Source organism: Candoia aspera, chromosome 1, assembly GCF_035149785.1.
Source record: "Candoia aspera isolate rCanAsp1 chromosome 1, rCanAsp1.hap2, whole genome shotgun sequence".
NCBI lineage: Eukaryota > Metazoa > Chordata > Lepidosauria > Squamata > Boidae > Candoia > Candoia aspera.
In genome coordinates, this window is record NC_086153.1 from 69,489,197 (window position 1) to 69,507,034 (window position 17,838).

General features: G+C 37.6%; 1 protein-coding gene across 1 annotated transcript in view; it reads left to right on the forward strand.

Annotated features, from left to right (window-relative positions):
* The window catches only part of CEP170 (centrosomal protein 170), an 83,169-nt gene that overhangs the window by 8,548 nt on the left and 56,783 nt on the right, over nt 1–17,838 (forward strand). The window contains exons 2-3 of the mRNA XM_063306264.1: nt 14,935–15,079; nt 16,894–16,983. Of these exons, the coding sequence (XP_063162334.1) occupies nt 14,975–15,079; nt 16,894–16,983 (195 nt within the window). The 5' untranslated portion in view covers nt 14,935–14,974. The remainder of the gene's footprint in view (nt 1–14,934; nt 15,080–16,893; nt 16,984–17,838) is intronic.

The window sequence follows — 17,838 nt, forward strand, 5'->3', positions numbered from 1 at the left end:
AACAGGGGTTAAATCTTGTTGACTCTGGACTGTCCTTATTCATATACGGGGAGGAGCAAGTAAAACAAACCACTAGTATGTCTACCATCACCCATTTCTCCCGTAACAAGATAAAATTATATTCAGTCAACATATTCAGTTAGGTCTTGCCCTTCCCCACCCCTAATCCAACTGGTCATATTCCATGATAATAACTTCAGAGATGGTTAGTTGGTAAATTATCCATCAACAAACCTCTAGAAGGGGCCTATCTGTGGTCCCTTTATACTAGGTTACTCTGAACAGCCTGAAAACTGCTTGATAAAACTCAGACAGACAGATTCCTCTGTAAGTTAAAGTTGTATGCTTATTGTTATCAAATGGAGTGAGTGGCCATTGGACATTTTGATGAAGTCTCTACTCTCAGATCCTGCTTGCTCAGTGACATCATAGAGTCCCAGGGCTCCCTTTCCAGCCCAAGTTGCAATTCAGACTTAATTTAATGCTTGGGGGGGGGGGGTTTCCATGTGCTTTTTGACATTCATGATGTGTCTTAAGTGCCTCCAGTGGGGGCTACCTTAAGAATTCTTTTATCAGTCTTTATAATCATGGAAAATTTGTATTATTGAGGAAATCTTTATTCTCCCATTCTGTTCTTGGTCACTAAAGATGAGGCCAACAAGAAAGGGAGTCACTGTTTCTTCTAGTCAGAGGGCAGGTCTTAGATTTTTGCCATCCAGTGAAGAAATCTCTTCCTTTTCAGGCTTAGCTCTGCCTTGAAGAAAAGAACGGCTTTCCACTCAGCACATCTATAGGGTCAGGAAAAGAAAAAAGAAAGTTAACTGTTACAGTGAAGAACTTGACAGGCACCACCTCAGTATGCCAGGAATTGTAATGATTTTCTCACAAAGAAAAACAGCACTATTGAGAAGATTAATGCCTTTTTAAAAGGAAAAGATATTCCAGAAATCTTGGTTGCCCAGTCAAGATACGCAGCTGCACTATTAACCTAATCAGAGATATCTGTCAGTGTTGACACCATGACATCTGGAAAGTGCTACAAAACAATTACTGTATGGAGAATTTGGGCCCTGTTTTGTTGGACTTATATCAGGAATCTTTTAAAAAGGGGTCCTACCAACTTTCTACTATGTAGCTTAAATAATGATCATTTTGAAAGTTGGTAAGGATCCTGTGAACTATGTGAGATATCACCCAAATTTTTTATTAAAATTCATGCTAAGATTTTTATCAATTGATGCAGTAAGATTACATAGTTCATTCAGTTTGGTTTTATGAAAGGGCATCAAATCTCTGATAACATTAGTCTATTAGTAGATTCATTATCTTTGTATGCTAATAAAAATGAGACATGTTTTGGTATGACTAGAAGCCGAAAAAGCCTTTGATATGGTGCACAACTGGTTTCTAGTACAAGTGGTGATGTAGAAAATTGAATTTCATGTAGAATTTATTTCTTGGATTATTTTCTTTCCTGTTTCAGTTCCTCTGCTTGGGTAATTACAATATCATTCATAATCAGAAGGCAATATTGTATGTGTCAAAGAGGTCCCTTATCTTTAATATTTAATTTGATGTTGCAACCATTGGTATGCTTGGTAAAATAATCTAGTAATTCTCAGGAGCAGAATTTCTATGTAAGTTATTGTATGCAAATGATATTTGGAGAATTTATAACAATTACAAAAGAACTTTATCTAAATCTGTACCTATTATAAAACATTATGGCAAATATTTGGAATATACATTTAGAATAAATCTGACATAATGCCAATTGACAATAAAGGTTCTTGTAAATGCAGATACAAATTTAGAATTTATTTATTTTTCTGATTCTGTAATATGCCTGGGAATAATTATTCCTACAAAAGCACCATGTTTAGTAGAAATAAATATTTCAAATTCTGTTATCCAAATGAAAGTGGATATTAAAACATAGATGAACCCCTGTGTATGCAGGGAAGAATAAATGTGAAAATGAATATTGCCTCCAGGTTGATACATATATTGGGTGAAACACCAATGTTGATTTCACTTAGATATTTTAAGGAGGTTATAAGTTAATGATTAATATTTTATGAAAGGAACAATTAATATTTTATGGAAGGAACTAGGATATCTCTCACAAAGCTGTGGCTTTCATATGATAATGATGATTTTAATTTTCCTGATTTTAATGTATACCATTGGACATATTTGTTAACCCCAATAATTTATTGTAAGGAAGTTTATATTGAATACATACTATTTTGAGCTCAGCTTGAGAGTTACTGCTTCGTACTATTGAAGTCCTTGATAAGTTCTAACTGTAGTAGGAACTTCATGATATCTCCTGTATTTAATGTTCTTAGACTTACTTGGGCCCTGTTGGAAATAAAATTAAAATTTGAATTTAGCTTTCATGAGAAATTTGTAGTTTAAAACAATCCTGGTACAAAAATGGCAGGAAAAACTTTGTTAAAAAGAGAAAACATGGGTTGAAAAGAGAATAATTATTCAAAATCAGTTAAAAAGTAGGATCTTTCGAACTTTTGAAAACTTGAAATAGAATATAATTTACCAAAAACAGCTGGATGGATTTATATAAAGCAAAAATGTTTACTATATTCCTTGTTTGGCCCTTTTGCTTTGAGTGCATTGGAAAAGGCATTTATAGAGATTAAATCCACAGTTCAATATTACTGAATAATATCCAGAAACCCAAAATAGAAATCTAAATATTGTACATTGCAAAGTCAATGGTCTGAAGTTCTAAGAAATATTAATTACGTTTCATGTGATTTAAAAGCCTAGTTAGTTCTTCAAAAAATATTTTTCAGGTATATTGGATTTCTCAGTGGATGTTCAAGAAAAGGTTGGCTGTCATTTTTATGCTGGAGATGTAATAAATGCTATTACATCTATGTAATAAATGATATTAATATCTAAGTGATACTATCAGTATGAAGAACCAGGTTCTTGGAAGAAGAATAGGATTTAAATATATTGATGTATTATTAAATTATTTTCCAAAATTTGGAATTTATCTATTTATGAGAAGCTTTGGATTGATCATGTCTGGACTGTCATGAAAAAGGTGATTACATATTCCTGAAAGGATACGTACACACTGGCTAAGTGAAATTTGCCATCTCTGAGCCTCTAAATGAGCTTTGTATTGATGGAGACGCATTATAAAGCTATATGGTCTGTGTTTAATTTTTTGGTTAAAAATAAAATTTTAATTAATTGTATAAATGTAATGATACTATTTTGATATAGAAAAGTAATGAAAATGTGAAATGTTAATTGTATTACATTATTTGCATTTTCTTATTTTTAGTGTTTTTCTTTTTAGCCTGTATTGTTTAGAGTTTTGTAGTATATTGGGGTTTTTAAGATTTGTTGTTGTTTATTCGTTCAGTCGCTTCTGACTCTTCATGACTTCACGGACCAGCCCACCCCAGAGCTTCCTATCGGTCGTCAACATCCCCAGCTCCCCCAGGGACGAGTCCGTCACCTCTAGAATATCATCTATCCATCTTGCCTTTGGTCGGCCCCTCTTCCTTTTGCCTTCCACTCTCCCTAGCATCAGCATCTTCTCCAGGGTGTCCTGTCTTCTCATTATGTGGCCAAAGTATTCAGTTTTGCCTTTAATATCATTCCCTCAAGTGAGCAGTCTGGCTTTATTTCCTGGAGTATGGACTGGTTTGATCTTGCAATCCAAGGCACTCTCAGAATTTCGAAATACAAAATATCTATTTGCCAATTTGTGCTGTTTGGAGCTTCTTGGGACTAGGAGTGCGGTTTGGTTGACACCCTTACTCACAACAGTGTTCATTCTTCCAATGACAGGTTGCTAAAATCAGTTCAGAGCAGCTGAATCCTCAGAATGCATATTATGTTTACTTGAACTCTGTCTTGCTAAGAGTTGATCTGTCATTAGGGAGTGCAAATTGTTATCTGCTTCACTGTCTTGTTTGGTTGCTCCTTGGTTCTTGCTAGTCTTACATTTAACAGCTGGCCCCTTTTTCCCCCAACAATAATGAGCTGACTTCTTCATCTCTAAATTCTGACTGGATAAATTCTTGAGGCTGCCAGGAAGGATTTGCAGAATGATATCTGCTTGAATGAAACAAGAATTTTATTCCTTTCTATCTCACACAGCAGTTATATTACTTTAATTTAATAAATTACAGTTGGCAACAGAATAATGAATGAGGGAATATCTTAACACCATTATTTGTACACCATCTGTTGCATAGCTTGAAAAACATGTAAGTGAACTGAGTTATTTGGATTGTCTGAGTTATCTCAATCCTTTTCACTAATCTCTAAAATGACTCAGCTGTTACAAAAAAGCTCTGACACTTCTTAGTCAAGGTGGGTGCTTAAGCTGTGCTATGACACAGCGTAGCTGCAGAGAAGCATTAAGAAACCTTTCATCACCTTCACTCATGTTTAGTCAGTTGCTCAGAAATGGCTATCTCTGTCTGAGCCATCGGAAGATACTGTCCAATCAAGAGATTCCCTCATCCTATTTAATCTCTGATTCACATCATTCTTCCTTTACAGATCCTCTAATTTTCACAATCAGTGCATTTTCCCCAAAGGGTATCATCATCTTTCAAGCTGGTAGAAGAATGTATCACTACTTCGCTAGTATTTAGAGCAGCCTTTCTCAACCTTTTGACCCTGGAGGAACCCTTGAAATATTTTTCAGGCCTTGGGGAACCCCGGCACATTCAGGCTCAAATACAGACCAGAAGTTACAAAATTATTATATTTGCTTCATGTGTAGGCCTGTATATATGCATTAACAGTGTTCTTCAATTAAAAATAAAGTATGAAACTTACCTCTAATGTGAAGTTGCCCGAATTTGAAATAATTTTTAAAATAAATCATGATCTCCCAGGGAACCCTTAATGACCTCTCACGGAACCCTAGGGTTCCATGGAACCCTGGTTGAGAAACCCTGATTTAGAATATGTTCCAGTGTCACAGCTTCATGTCCATTTAATGTAAAACAACAACAGCAACAGTCTTTCCATTCATTTGATGACTCACTTATGCCAGGAGGGCATTGATTTTTAGTTGCATGGCTACCTTAGTTGTGATCATTTGACTTGGTCTCATCCTATGTCTCTTATTCTTCTTTCCCATGATGCATGGCAGGCTGCATACTGTGTGTATAGTCAGACCAACAATGCCTGCGGTAGAATATGAAATATCTGTCTGTTGTTCATTATTATCAAAATAAGCCAGTTTTCATTCCTATTTCTAAGAATGTCTATAAGCGTGTGAGAGCCTGATGGTGTTCTTATAAATGAAGATAGTGCTGGAAGCTGAAGCCTGTTTCTCCAGGATTATTTTTTTCTTTTTGTTTTCTGTATATAAAGATAGCACTAAATTGTGTCTCTGAAACCCAGAGCAGTTATGACTTATACTCACATACTATTTTCAGGCTAGAGGAGAGATGTCCATGAACTTTTATAAAGCACATCAAAAGATTAGGGCCAAGTCTATGGGGAAGGGACCAGGATTCATAAAATGCTGGTTAGCTTACAAAGCAGGCTAAACTTCATGGTTTCCTGGAAGTAACCATATGGTAGAGTCAGGGCAGGAATTTACACATCATGCTAAGCCAATCAGTGGTTTATTTGGTTTTGATTTAGTGTCTGTCTGTCTATCAAATTTATGACCGCCCATCTCCCCCCAAGGAGGGACTTATATTGTGTTTACCCAGCCATTCTAACTGGTAAATTATTATTGTATTACTTAGGGCAGTATGTGAACCTTGTCTGTGATGAAGGAAACAACAGCATGGAACAAGGGAAGATATTATCTAGCAGTAGGCAGGAGCTGCAGATTTAAGTTGCTACTTATTGCACATGAAATGGCTGGACCTGAAATCTCTTTGTATGATTGTACTACAATGAATTTCTGATATGAAGCAAGAATCTTCTTCCCTAATTATTCTATAAAAGAACTGGAAATAAAAAGGTTACCAATGTGAAAGTCCACAAAGTATTTTACTAGGCTTGAGAAGAAAAACTATATCCTCACTTGTGTAATGTCTGACAGATGATGAAGAGTGGTAAGGGATTGTTTTTGCATCCTGGTCTGCTTGCCAAGGCCAGCCTCACCTCTGCTGGAAGACCAGAGCAAAATAGATATGACTTCTGGAATCCTTCTAGGCCAACAGGCTCCATAGGAACAGCAATTTGACATGCAGTCACAATGATCAACTTTGTCTTGATCAGTGACACAGAAATTGCTGACTAAAGGTCCAGAAACCATAGCATGTTATGTGATGGTGTGTTTTGTAGTTTACCAATTCAAATTAAGATTTTTGTTCATATCAATATTGGACTGAAATATTGGCAGACTATCTGTAGATCATTCTAAACAGGGTGACACTCATTATTTTTAGGTGGAATCAGAAATGCAGTTCTGATTCTACATTATGCATTTTGTACTGGTAGTATTACATCATCTGTTTGTGATACTTGTCCATAGAGTATTTCTCTATAAAGCAGGACTAAACAATGTAATATCTAAAACTATGACATTTGTTTCCTCCCTTTAAAAGGAGTCTATATGGATTAGGGTAGCTACTAAATATTTTTAAATAAATTCATACATTTATAACTGCAAAAATATTATTGGTTCTGGCCAGTAACTTCCAGGCTGACATTCAGGTAAAAAACTTAAAAGTCCATATGAGCAACTACCACATGAAAATGATCAGTTAATCAGTTAAAAGCTGAGACTAAGATAGACATTACCAGAAGAATATTAAAATTGTCATTGAGATTACAGTACAAACCATAGTAAACTAAAATAGGGGTACCAGATCTCAGCTGTAAAAATCCAGATGGTCAGTAGATGGGAGCAAAGAGACATAGGTAACTGACACTTTGTTCCCATCAATCAGTCATCCAAATTTTTGCAGCCCAGATCTGGTAGCCCTAATTAAAATATACAGTATAAGGGCAGCCATACAAATTGAATGAATGAATGAATGAATGAATGAATGATATTTTATAATGCATGGGAAAATATGCATTTCATTAATGTTATGGAACTGCACATGACTGAGTTTTCATAGTGAAGAACCCTTTCTTTACAAAAGTTGCCTACTATTCCAAATTACTAATCCTTCCCTGAGCCTTATAGGACAGGGATTGGCCGATGTTGGTCCTTCAGGACCCACTTTAGTTTTACTAAAGTTCGAGTTCTATCATTGGCAGTTAAGTATAAATCTAAGCTCAAGCAGATGAACATAGTCTAAGAATTAAGGACATCAGCTATAGAAGTACGTCTATAGAAAAAAGAAAGCAACCACATGTGGAATTTCAAATGAGATATATAAACAATTGCTCTTTAGAGCAATTGCAATCTGGTTACAAGTTAGTCTGTTAGGAAGCTCTGGTAAGATCCAAGAAAGTCATCATCTTGGTGCCTCCTGATTGTTGGTATGCTAAATGAGGCTATTGGCACAATATAAGGCTGTCAGTTTTTTTTTTAATTTAAATGCTAACTTCATTTGATTTACAGCTCTCCACTTTCATGTACATTCAACCAGAAGCAGCAGTATGAAAAAGATAATTTTGAATGTATATTCAGAAATAAAAGGCAGGATATATGCTCATTCAGGTCTTACAATAGAGCTCAGAAGTCCTAGATTTTTGAGGTGTCAATGCTGTGCTCTCACAGAATATTGAAATTCATCACACTTTTTTTCAGTGTGTGTAAATGTTAAGTGTTTAATATTTAAATTGAGTTGAAACTGTATTTTTCTTCTAATATTGGTTCTCAGAGAACCAGAGCCAATTTTCTTTTTGATTTTAAATTTAGCCATACATTACTGATGACAAAAATTGGCTGTAGGTGCTATTAAATTCATGGTACATACTTCCAAGTAAATATGAATTGGACTTCATACTGCTTTTCTAGTTCAGACAGCTTTTGCACCATAGGAGGAATTTAAAATGCGTATGTACATTACAAATCTGTCATAATTCTGCCAGTTGTTTCCCCCAGCTCTAGCAGTAAAGTTGCTAGTTCCAGCCTTTTATCCGGGGGGGGGGGGGGAGGGGGGTGCAACTTAAAGCAGCAATGATCTAGGTACAATAAATATACAGCTCATTTTCAGTTATTTTTCCTTTCTGTGTTACCAGTCAGTTATTATGTGTTCAGTACTCTGATTTATTAGAGTATCTGATTTATTTGACCTAGTCATTTGTGAAGACTTTTTAAAAAACATACTCTTAATACATTCTTTCTCGACATATTTGAGTTTATACTTTTCAAGGGAATGTTTTACTGCTATAAGAAGATTTATAAATGGATTTCTTCCTTCTCATGTTTAAGAGTTTCTTTTTGTCCAGTAGCAAAGAGAAATTCAACGTATGCCTCTCTGAAAAGGGGAAATCTGCCAGGTACATTGGCAAGGCCTTGGCAGAATTTCCAGACATTTGACTCAGCATGGCTTGACTAGGCTCTAAGCTCATATTTCATTTAAGGCTCTCAGATTCACAGCCCTGGATAAGCCCTGGCTAGATAAGAATTTTCTATCAAATGAAGGTGCAATTGCATTCTTATAATCACTATAGTTCAATTCCAGTGCTGCTTCTTTCTACTCTTTCCATGATTTAATAGACTTTTTGCCCTGCGCTCGGCCTTGAAATTAAGTGACTCTTGGTTGTTGACATAATTGACATCACCACCTTGAGAAACATACATTTTCAACTCCCACACTATCCTTCTCTTCATTCTCTACCCCATCCCTTCTATTTGTCTACAAGGATCAGAACCGCCACCACCCCACTTTCTGACTTAGAGCAATGGGGAGAAGATCTCTACTATACTAGCCTGTTGTTTCAGGGTCAGAGCAGCAGGAATAATTGGCACTTCCCCTCCCCCCTCAGTCTCTATAGCTTATAGTCTTTTTCTGTATTATAAACCTCCAAAAGCCTCACCAAACTGGGGTGTAAAATAAACAAAATAATAGCTGAGCGATGTTCTTTGGCTAAAGCTTACAGTTTCTCAACTGTCTATCTCTTCTGGGCAATTCAATCTCTTCCAGTTCAAAGAGTAAAAAGCCAATGGACAAGTCTGTCTCTACAGACTCCCTCAGTCATTAATCCCTGTCTCATCCCTTTCTACTAAGTCCCCCTTCTCCTCAGTGTCAGAATCTCTGCAGCTGCCATAGCTCTGTTGTGTAACAAGATAGCCAGCTTGGGTTTACGATGAAATGGCAAAAGGCAAGACTCATATACATCATCCATTGCCTTCTGTCTAATTAACCATTCCAGTAAATCAAATACTGTACTCAAGTTGCCCCTACTTGCTAGGGAATTCAATAATAAGAATCAGGGACTACCCATAGAGACCTACCCTGTTTGACAAAAAAAAGTGGATTTATTGGCAGAAAAGGAAGAAGCAGGTAAAGCCTTTTTGAAAGTTCTCATTAATACATTTCTTTAGTCAGGTCATATCTGATGTTGAGGTCAAGTGCTTCGTGAAAATTTGGACTCCAGGAACAACTTTGATAGTGTAGTCATGGAATCAGTGGGGGCACAGAGTCTGTGTTTCTGCCTTTCCAAACATAATTGCATTGTCCAAATATTTCAAAAGCAGGATTGCAGAGGTTACTGCTTCTGAAACAGTGATTGATGTGGCCCTCTTTGTAAGCTGAGACTTGCATCCCAAGGAGTCAACAGTAATGTCATCTCAATGAATATGTGAGTTGTGAGTCTGTAATCAGTCTTTTCCCAGGATTATTGGAAAATATGAAGGGGGATCTAAATAAAGTTGCAGGCACTCCTAATGATTGCCAGTGGTGAGTTGTGGAAGTTCAGTGTTATAAGCTGTAAGTGTAGAACTGTGGAAGCCACCCATTTCACTGCTGTGACTTTGGGCAGCTTACAGAGCTAAAAACCAAAAAAGCAATACAAAGACAACCACAACCCCCCCCACAAAAAGTCATTAAGAACATTAAGAACAATAAATGGCATTCTGGCTCCCAGGTGCATAGATTCAGTTTCAGATGTCTCTGGGGTGTGCACAAAGGCAGGAGGAGGAGGAAATGAAAGTTCAGTGGTATTCTGCACTGTCACCCATACTTGCTCGCAGTTCCTCTAGTTTTCCATCAATATGCAAGCAGGCTTGATTAATACAGTCATTGTGTACTCATCTTGTATTTCATCAGACAATCCCTCCTTGAATTAAGTCTCTCTCATTTACCCTGCATCCAGATGATTCTCTTCTGTCAACATGAAGGTATAATTCCATTTTTATAGCCACTGTAGTTTAATTCAGGCATTTTCTCCCATTTATAGTTTAATGGAAATTTTGCCATGTACTTCTCAGCCTTGAAGCTCAGCGATGTTTCTGACATTTCTACCCTGAGAACTTACGGCTCTCATCCCCCCCTAAGTTTATTTGATTTTTCCATCATTTCTCCTCTCTTCCCTGCCTCCCCATTTAATCCCATGCTTAGTATAAGAATCTATAGATATAGATATAGACACACTTGCATACAGTATAGTTTGCTTTATTTAGCAACTTCTTTATTTGTTCATTCATAAAATTTAATGAGATGTTAGCTTATTAAGCAGATGGAAAAGCTGGTTCTGCACATGACAACATTCAGAAGCAGTTTCTGAAATAGACAAGTAAGACTGGAAAAAGATACAACTGCTTTAACAATTATAAAAGAGATGCTTCAAAGGATTTGCACAATGCGGTCAAGCAGTTATTAAAAGTGGTTTGTTTAAAATTGGAAGGAGAAGGGAGGAATTTTATGAGCCTGATACTTTTCTGTGAGACAGAAAACCATGATCTAAAATAAATTAAAATTAAAAACTGGTTTTTCAATTGAATTATCAATGCATTTAAAGTGTTGTCAAAGTATTTACAGAATGTTGTCAGTTTGAAATCTGGTTTAGAAAGCTGTGAAAATGTCAAGCAATAGACAGTTTAACAACCTATGATTAAACTTATTCTAAATAATTAAGTTCAACATGTAGTTTGAATGAAACAGTAGAAGTAGACTTGAACAGGTACCTCATATAAATGGCTGTTCAAAAGGGAAAAAACACATTCAATTTTTTATCAGAAATGTTAATGGAATGCTATCTGATTGGGGAAAAACACCACGATTTCAGCTTCTTTTTGTGGGAACCATTTGATAGATAGCAATCCAGATGTCTTTTGCTTGCCTGAGGTAGCAAGTGAATTTCACAGTTAAGAAAGTAAGCAACAAATACTACTGGCACCTACTAACTCTTCACTGCGTTCAAGGTGACATGTAAGTTTTACTAAAATAGGATTTTTCAAAATTGTCAGTCTTAAGCAAGTACAAACTCTCAAATGCAAAGAACACTGCATTTTATCGCTACATGCTAATTGTGGCGCACCGCTAGAAATAGTGCTGCTTAAGGTTGCCTCATGTTTAGAACCGTAATAGAAGCCCCATTCACAATACTAGCTGCAGCAAATCCATGCATCCCAGCTCCTTTATGCTGCTTCCTGCTGCTCCCACACAACTTTTTGGGGCTTTAATGAGGCTTCTTACTGCATCTTCTTGGCCCTACTTCTTCTGTCTCCCAGGCTTCTTGAACCTGAATATGTCTTTCTCCCAAGGCTTCTCCTATTGTCCACTGCACTTTCTCAAGCTTCACTGCCCCCGCCACGCCTCAGAAGGAGCTACTTCTGTGGCTGACTTCTGCTGGTATGGTTGGTTGTTAGTACTATCTGACTGTATTTCCACTACAATCAGCTTAGCCTTCCAGTCCCCTTGTAAGGCTCTACTCTTCTTCCTGGGTCTCTGCTATATTGGTTACTTGGCACACCAAAGTGGCGGGGGAGTGACTAACTACTTTCCCTTCCCTTCCCTTCCCTTCCCTTCTTCTGGGTTGGTCCCCTCTCTAGGAACATAGCCTGTTCTACAGGGCAGTCTGCTTCCCTGCAGCCTCCAGGGAATATAACCTATCTGGGCTTCCCTGGCACTATCTCTCTGGATCGACACCTCTTTTTCTCTCAGTTTGGGCTAGCATCTGCCGCTGCCAAGTGTTTCTGCAATCTGCAGCTTCCAAGGCCTTTCAGTCTTTCTCCCCTCCCCTATACAGAGAAGTTCTTCAGCCATGTACACAGTATGCACATACTTCTCTCTTTTCCACCCAGCTTTCTTTTTTCTAGTTCCTTCCTTCCTTCCTTCCTTCCTTCCTTCCTTCCTTCCTTCCTTCCTTCCTTCCTTCCTTCCTTCCTTCCTTCCTTCCTTCCTTCCCTCTTCAGCTTTTCATCTTCTGTCACTCCAAAATCCATCCCCACTCCTCTGTCACTGTTCATGAGTCTAGCAAGTAAGCAAGCTGCTGCTAAAGTGCCTGTGTTCCTCTCAGAGGAATGACCCCCTTTTCACTTGGGGAAAGGAAAGGAAAGGAAAGGAAAGGAAACAGCGTGGGCAATTTTGTCTCCATGGCTGGTCTGTCATAGTGTCCTTGATAAAATGTTTACTACAGATGGGAAGATGAAGAGAGATGTCATGATGGTGGTAAAAATGTAGTAGATAGCATGTGGCATTTTGCAAGGAATTAGTGTTTGTCAAGGGGCGCGGTGGCGCTGCGGGTTAAACCGCTGAGCTGCCGATTGGAAGGTCGGTGGTTCGAAACTGCGCGGCGGGGTGAGCTCCCGTTGCTCGTCCCAGCTCCTGCTCACCTAGCAGTTCGAAAACATGCAAATGTGAGTAGATCAATAGGTACCGCTTCGGCGGGAAGGTAACGGCGTTCCGTGTCGTCATGCTGGCCACATGACCCGGAAGTGTCTATGACAACGCCGGCTCCAAGGCTTAGAAACGGAGATGAGCACCGCCCCCTAGAGTCGGATTCGACTGGACTTTACGTTGAGGGAAACCTTTACCTTTACCTAGCGTTTGTCAAAAGAAGTAAAAATGGCAGTGTTCTTTGTTATATAGAAGTGAGAGTTGGAAATATCAGAAGAAACCTACAGTAGAAGTTAATTTAATGCAGTGTGGGTGGGATATTTAAGAAGAATGTGTGATAAAAGATGAAACAATAGGGCCAGGAATGTATGGATCTTTAATGAATTTGGGCTGAATACAAAAACGAGTGACAAGTACAAAATAAGCATGTATTTTAAGGTGGTTTGGTCATTCAAAGACAAATGAGGAATGAATTACACCACAGATAAATGAAGGAAGAGTGAAGTTCTCAAGAAAATTATGGTTGGATTGAGTTGATGAGATCCTGAAAAAGAGAGAGGTGAGACAGTTTGCAAGGAGGGTTGGGGTGTGCCTGAAATGGAAAATGTGTTCTATTCCATGCACAGAACAAACATGGCTTGGGGGTTCGGCCAGGCTGCTCTGGGTAGGATCTCAGTCCAACCAAACTGAAACCCAGAAGGTTTTGGTTGTTTTAACTGAAACAAATTTAGAAGTCTTACAGAGAGTAGGGCAAAGCTGGAGCGCCTCTCCTCTACCATACATGGCCTATATATCCACCGATCTTCCTGCTCCTGGCTGGCTATCCCTCCCCCATCTTTCAGTGCCAGCCTTTTCCTTACCTCTCCTTAGCAGTGTGCTTCTGTCACCTCCTGTTTCTGCCATGTATACCTGGTTGGCCTGCCCAACCCTCTCCGTGATCTTCCTGTACCTTCCTTTTCCTTACCTCCCATTAACTCACTCACTCCTCCCATCCTTTCTCATCTTCCTTTCTTTTACCTCCTCTTACCTGTGCATTGCTACACACTACCATTTCCAGTGAAGCTCCACTTTTATTCCCCATTCTTCCCACCCTGGAATGCTGCTGCTTGCAACATACATGTCCTGGGTCTGGGTCTGAACTGGAACGAAGTGTGTTCTGTGTTGCTGCTTGGACAAAACACATTTCCGTCCAGGCATGGGCTGCTCAGAACTCTCTATCTATAAATACATAGATTACATGGAGGTTTCTAGTGCGTAAATGGTGTTGGTATAAATAGATTTGGCTATACTTCCTTTTCCTTTTTTTTATCCCATTTAAAAACGTTTGGCTTACTATTTCTGACTCATTTTGGCACTTTTCATAATGTTATTTATCCTAGCAGTGAGTAGTATAATGGATTTTCATGTATGCAAAGACTTACATCGTTCTCATTTCTTTTAGATTTGTTGGTTTGTTTTTATTTGTATACTACTAAATCAGAAAGACTCATGGTGGTTTGCAGTACTCCGATAAGCTAGTTCAAACACGTATGGTAAACACCATTAAAATCATTTCAAGTCAAGATGGTAAACAATGAAGGATGATGATGACGAAGAAGAAGAAACCATCTTGGTAGTTTTGTGAACATAAATTCTATTAATAAATAGCAAATTTTAAAATAAATTATTATTTATTTAACACACATTCCATTTCTAAAGGAATTGTCCATGAACCATGTTTCAGGAGCATGAGGCACACAGAAGGCGAGCCCTATAAGATATCTTTGTGTGGAAAAGCGGAGCAGATCTCTCTCTCGTATTGTAGGCACCAAAAATGTACACCAGGAGTGAATATACAATCAATTCTGATCTGTTTTCAAATGGAATCTCTCTTGAAACATTAATTCTTTATATGAAAGTTCTTAGGATGGCGTCACATTTGCAATTTGGGTGTAGGGGAAAATAACTTTTATTCGTTATTTCATTCATGCAAGCAATCGTGTTTTAAGATTTTTTTGTGCACTGGATGCAGTGATTTAAAACAGTGGATATCCAGGATGTGATATGTATATACAGTAGAAAACATAATGATGCATTTGTGTATGAAAAATAATATCTGTGAAACAAACCTTTCTGATAAAAATTTCTGGCACTGGTAACTACAGAGGTTCCCAGTAGCTTAAAAACAAGTTCCCATAAGGAACTAGAATATAAGGTTAACTAAAATATTTTTCCCTTCTCATTGCAGGATGACGTAGCCTTGTGAGGATTTATCAGCTAAGCAGAAAATGAGCTTAACATCCTGGTTTTTGGTGAGCAGTGGAGGCACCCGTCATAGACTGCCGCGAGAGATGATTTTTGTTGGACGCGATGACTGTGAGCTGATGTTACAGGTAACTCTATCTGTTCTCCAGGCGGTCAATGTCGAAGGCTTGGATGTAATATACTAAATGCATACTGCTTTCTGAAGAGTATATTTTGAACTGTTAAGTAGTTTACTTTTCCCTATTTAGTCTCTGCTAATAATTTGAATTATTAGTATATATTCTACATCCCTTTACTTTTCCCTATTTAGTCTCTGCTAATAATTTGAATTATTAGTATATATTCTACATCCCACAAAGCAGAAGCTTTTCATCTTTTTGTTCCCTCATTTCATTTTTTTCCCCACACTTGAAATAGAAGAATTGAGAAAGTTAGAAAAAAATATTAAATGCTAAAATATTGTTTCAGAATTAATAAATGAAGTGCTATGCTCTAAAAAGTAACATTAAGAAAGTTGCAATGTTGTACAGAGTAGCTTTATCGTGCTATGATTGGCTTTGTAGAACCCTTGGACTAGAACTGATGTTGACAATTCAGTATACAATGCTACTATAAAAAGCTGTAAAACTCTAGATGTCAGTCTAGATTGGAAAGCTTGAAATTGGGCTAGGCAATTTGGTAACAAACTGGGAAGACTTAGCAGCATAATTCTTGATTTGCATGCATAGTCTGCTGATCATACAAAGGACTGTGCAGTCTAGCCAGCTAAGTCTGGTAAGAAGTACTGTATCAAGCAAGTTTGGTAACTCATGAACTCTCTGACATTCACAGTTAAGAAGTTATTTCTCCGTATTATATTTTGATAAGATATCCAAGCTTTTTGTAGCCCAGTGTGCATATTTTTATCCCATTTGGGGCCTTTGCCATTACTAACAGTACAGCAATAGGTTAGTTTCCATAAAATTGGGATTGATGAATCATGACCCAAGATTACAAGGCATAACTTCAAACAAATAAGTTACTGGTGAGATCCAAGACTTGAAACCCAGATTTATATGCAAGGTTATGGTATAATGGAGATGGGGCAGAAAAGAAGAGAAAATCGACATTGATAAATGGATTAAATAGATAAAAGAGAAGGAAAGAAAGATTTGAAGAGATCTGGAAGTCTTAACAAATTTTGAGATGGGGGATGTGTCCTGATATGAACTGTGGCAGCCCAGATTGTGCCAAGCGCTGTGCCCAGAATATTTTCTTTGTTTTTCAATTGTTATTGCATCTAGTGAATTAATTCTTACATTTCTGTTAGGAATTGGTCATCTGCAGTGCAAATGTTGTATACAAACTGTTCTCCATTTCAAGAGAATTTTATGTTTACTGTTCCTAGCTTTTATTAATAGTTGATGACATAATACCTTTATATTATTTTCCTACACCAACATAGTTTGGAGAACAGAAGAAGGGAGTTCATGTTAGCCTTTTCATTGTAATCTCTAGTGATCGCTATTTAATGAGTGCTATCCTCTGGCACTTTTCTTGAATAACTAATCTAAATTTCTATGGGAAATATACAAGAGAGAGAGAGAGAGATTGCAGCTAGCTGTAAGTATTATTCTCCCATCTAGATCTGGCCATTCACTTTTACTGGGCTTCCTGATAGTCACCCAATTTCTCCTTGCATTATGCAAAAATCTCAAGTGCTAAAACAGATGAACATGTCAGTTTTATTTGAACAATTCCATTTGCACTTCTTTTTAACACAAATACCAGACTTCTCCTTTCACTTTAACAGCTCTTCACAATAATAGTATCATGTATTTTGTAGTTATATAATAATACCCTTTGAATTGGCTTATTTTTCTGAAATGATTAAGACCTATTAACTTTTCGCTGCTTCAGATGTATAAATTGATATAAAAGTTGTGTCTTCTAAATATTTCAGTCACGTAGTGTGGATAAGCAACATGCTGTTATCAACTATGATGCCTCTGCTGATGAACACTTGGTGAAAGATTTAGGCAGTCTAAATGGGGTAAGTTTATTCTGTTTTCATACAGTCTACATGGTTCAAAACAACATTTTTTAGCTGCATATTTATTATGTGAGAGCCAGTTTGATGTAGTGGTGAAAGCACCGGGCTTGAAACCAGGGGACCGTGAATTCTAGTCCTGCCTTAATTATGAAGCCAGCTGGGTGACCTTGGGCCAGTCACTGTTTCTCAACCCTGGGAAGGAGGCAATGGCAACCACTTCCAAAAAACCTTGCCAAAAAACTGCAGGGACTAGTCCAGGCAGTTGCCAGGAGTCAACACTGACTGAAAAGCACACACAGACACAAAAAATGTTATATATGTATATGTAAACATAGCTTTTTCCTGTTATATTCTGAGAATTACCATAGTTGGGGTGATTTCCACGTTTTAAGGCTATTTGAGGGGAATTTAAAAGTATGTTTTGAAGATGAGGTTTCAAATATGTGTATGAAACTAAAATTGGTAGCCTGTACCAGCTACTAACAGCTTAAACTTAAAAATAATTTGAGAACTGAGACTATAATCAAATGTGAGGAAAAATATTTGTTTGTTTATTTTCTATCCCACCTTTATTATTTTTATAAATAACTCAAGGCGACGAACATACCTAATACTCCTTCCTCCTCCTATTTTCCTCACAACAACCACCCTGTGAGGTGAGTTGGGCTGAGAGAATGAGTGACTGGCCCAAGGTCACCCAGCCGGCTTTTATGCCTAAGGCAGGACATACACATTCATACATACTAACCAAATTAACACTTTGGGTCCCAGTACAAGACAACATAGAATGCATTTCCCCTCTCTGCTCCCAACCCCAGCATCCATTGCAAAGCAGAACTGGGGTGAGTAATGAGA